The sequence below is a fragment of the Olea europaea genome, chromosome 13 (genome assembly GCF_002742605.1).
Source record: "Olea europaea var. sylvestris chromosome 13, O_europaea_v1, whole genome shotgun sequence".
NCBI classification, from domain to species: domain Eukaryota; kingdom Viridiplantae; phylum Streptophyta; class Magnoliopsida; order Lamiales; family Oleaceae; genus Olea; species Olea europaea.
The window spans coordinates 26,475,939-26,478,208 of NC_036249.1; the positions used below are offsets into that span (position 1 = coordinate 26,475,939).

The 2,270-nt window shown below is 34.4% G+C and overlaps 1 protein-coding gene across 1 annotated transcript; it reads left to right on the forward strand.

Moving 5' to 3' along the window:
• The first annotated feature begins 310 nt into the window (after positions 1–310).
• On the forward strand, positions 311–1,910 carry LOC111408608. Its single transcript, XM_023038351.1, has 5 exons — positions 311–398; positions 514–741; positions 867–1,320; positions 1,392–1,681; positions 1,783–1,910. The coding sequence occupies exons 1-5, from the start codon at positions 311–313 to the stop codon at positions 1,908–1,910; spliced, it is 1,188 nt and encodes a 395-aa protein (XP_022894119.1).
• The last annotated feature ends 360 nt before the right edge of the window (positions 1,911–2,270 follow it).

The window sequence follows — 2,270 nt, forward strand, 5'->3', positions numbered from 1 at the left end:
CAATAAATGTGACCAAAGTTGACCAACTAGATAATGATGGATTCAAAGATTGGCCTAATTTGTATCGGTCTATTAAAACTCATAAAGGAAATGACGAGCATTTACGTTGCATGACTAGCTAGATTGAATTGGAAAATAGGCTTCGAACAAAAACTACAATTGATAAAAGCGTTGAATTGTTGATTGATGCTGAAAGAGAACATTGGAGACATGTATTAACAAGGATAATCGCTACTGTGAAAAGACTTGCAAAAAACACATTGCCATCGATGAGAGGCTACATGTTGAGAACAATGGCCTATTTTTACAAATGGTGGAAATGGTTAGTGAATTTGATCCAGTAATGCAAGAGCACCTTCGGCGGGCTAAAGCAAGAGAGATTCAATATACGTATTTTGGCAAAAAAATTCAAAATGAGTTGATACAGTTGTTGGCTAATGAGGTGAGAAGTTCAATTGTCAAGAAAGTTAAACATACAAAAATATTTTGCAGTTATACTTGATTTTACTCCAGATGCAAGTCATGAGGAGCAAATGTCTTTAATTGTACGATTTGTAGATGATTCGGCAAACTTACCTACAGTTGAAGAACATTGGCTAGAATTTTTGAAGGTAGATGACACAACAGAACTTGGACTTGCAAATGAGCTTCAAAAGGCTTTGATAAAACTTGATCTCGATATTGATGACATTAGAGGGCAAGGGTCTGACAATGGATCTAACATGAGCGGGAAGCACAAAAGTGTGCAAAAAAGAGTTCATGAAATGAATCCCCGAGTTTTCTATACTCCATGTGGCGCTCATAGTCTAAATCTAGCATTATGTGATATGGTGAATTGTGTGATATGGTGAATTGTTGTTTCAAAGTCGTATCCTTCTTTGGAGTGATACAATGCATCTACACATTGTTTTCCTCTTCTACCAAGCGATGTGAAATTTTCAAAGATAATGTACAAAGGTTTACAGTGAAGCTATTGTCACTAACACGTTGGGAAAGTCATGTTGAGAGTGTGAGGCCTATAATGGAGCAAACTGCACAGATAAGAGATGCATTACTTGATTTGGCAGAAAGTAATGAAGATCCTAAAGTGAAGAGTGAAGCCGAGTCATTGGCAACACATGAACTTCAAAATTTTGAGTTTTTGCTTGGTACGATAATCTGGTACAGGTTGTTGCATGTTGTCAATATTGTAAGTAAATTTCTTCAAACTGAATCCATGGATATTAATCATGCTATCGACCTCTTGCAAGGATTTGTTTCATTTCTTGAAAAATATAGAGAAATTGAATTTGCTATTGTCAAGGGTAAAACAACAAAAAGGCAAGCGAAATGGGAATTGAAGCTGTATTTATAGAAAAACGCATAATTCGAAGAAAAAAATTTGATGAAAGCGGTGGTGATGAGGTAAAGCAATCGACAGAAGAATCTTTTAGAGTTGAGTACTTTGTTTTTATAATTGATCAAGCTCTCTCTTCTCTGAAGACCCGATTTGAACAATCCAAACAATATGATGTCACATTTGGATTTTTGTTTAATTTGAAGAGATTAAGAGGTGCAACTTTTTCAAGTTTGTTGAACTCTTGTATGAATCTTGAGAAATATCTTCAATATGATGGGCGTTCGGACATCACTGGGGATGATTTATATTCAGAGTTACAAATCTTGAGGTGTTATATACCAAGTGAAGCAACAAGAGCAATTGAAATGCTACAATATTTAAAGATATTAAATGTTTATTTTCCAAATGCTTATATTGCTTACAAAATTTTGTTAACCATATAGGTTATAGTAGCATCTGCGAAAAGAAGTTTCTCGAAATTGAAGTTGATCAAGACCTATCTCCGATCAACTATGTCGCAAGAAAGATTAAACGGGTTGGCTATGTTATCAATAGATCAAGAAATGGTTGAGTAGCTAAATTATTCAGATTTGATTGATATTTTTGCCTCTAAAACAGTAAGACGAATAGTATTTAACTAATTGTTTCAAACATTGTTAGTTTTGATAGTTTATAATATAAATATTTTGTATAATATATTTGGTTGTTATTTTAATATTAGTTTTTCAAGTTAGTAATGAGTCGCATAATACATTGTTGAAGTTTGTATTTACGTTGATTTCGTCGAGAGGCCTAATTTCCAGACTTCGCCTTAGGCCCCGAGAATCACAGGACCAACTCTGGGTGTTGAATATCAAAGTTCGATGAGTGATGTGCTAAAATTTGATATTCATCCCCTCCAGCAGAATACACAGTCTTAATGCTCGAATAT

What these genes read in the sequence shown, in the direction of transcription:
- LOC111408608 (XM_023038351.1), top strand. Translation starts at nt 311, where the DNA reads ATGGTGGAAATGGTTAGTGAATTTGATCCAGTAATGCAAGAGCACCTT. An exon ending in GATTCAATATACGTATTTTG is followed by an intron (nt 399 to 513) that starts GCAAAAAAATTC and finishes ATTTTACTCCAG; the next exon opens with ATGCAAGTCATGAGGAGCAA. An exon ending in AAGGGTAAAACAACAAAAAG is followed by an intron (nt 1,321 to 1,391) that starts GCAAGCGAAATG and finishes ATTTGATGAAAG; the next exon opens with CGGTGGTGATGAGGTAAAGC.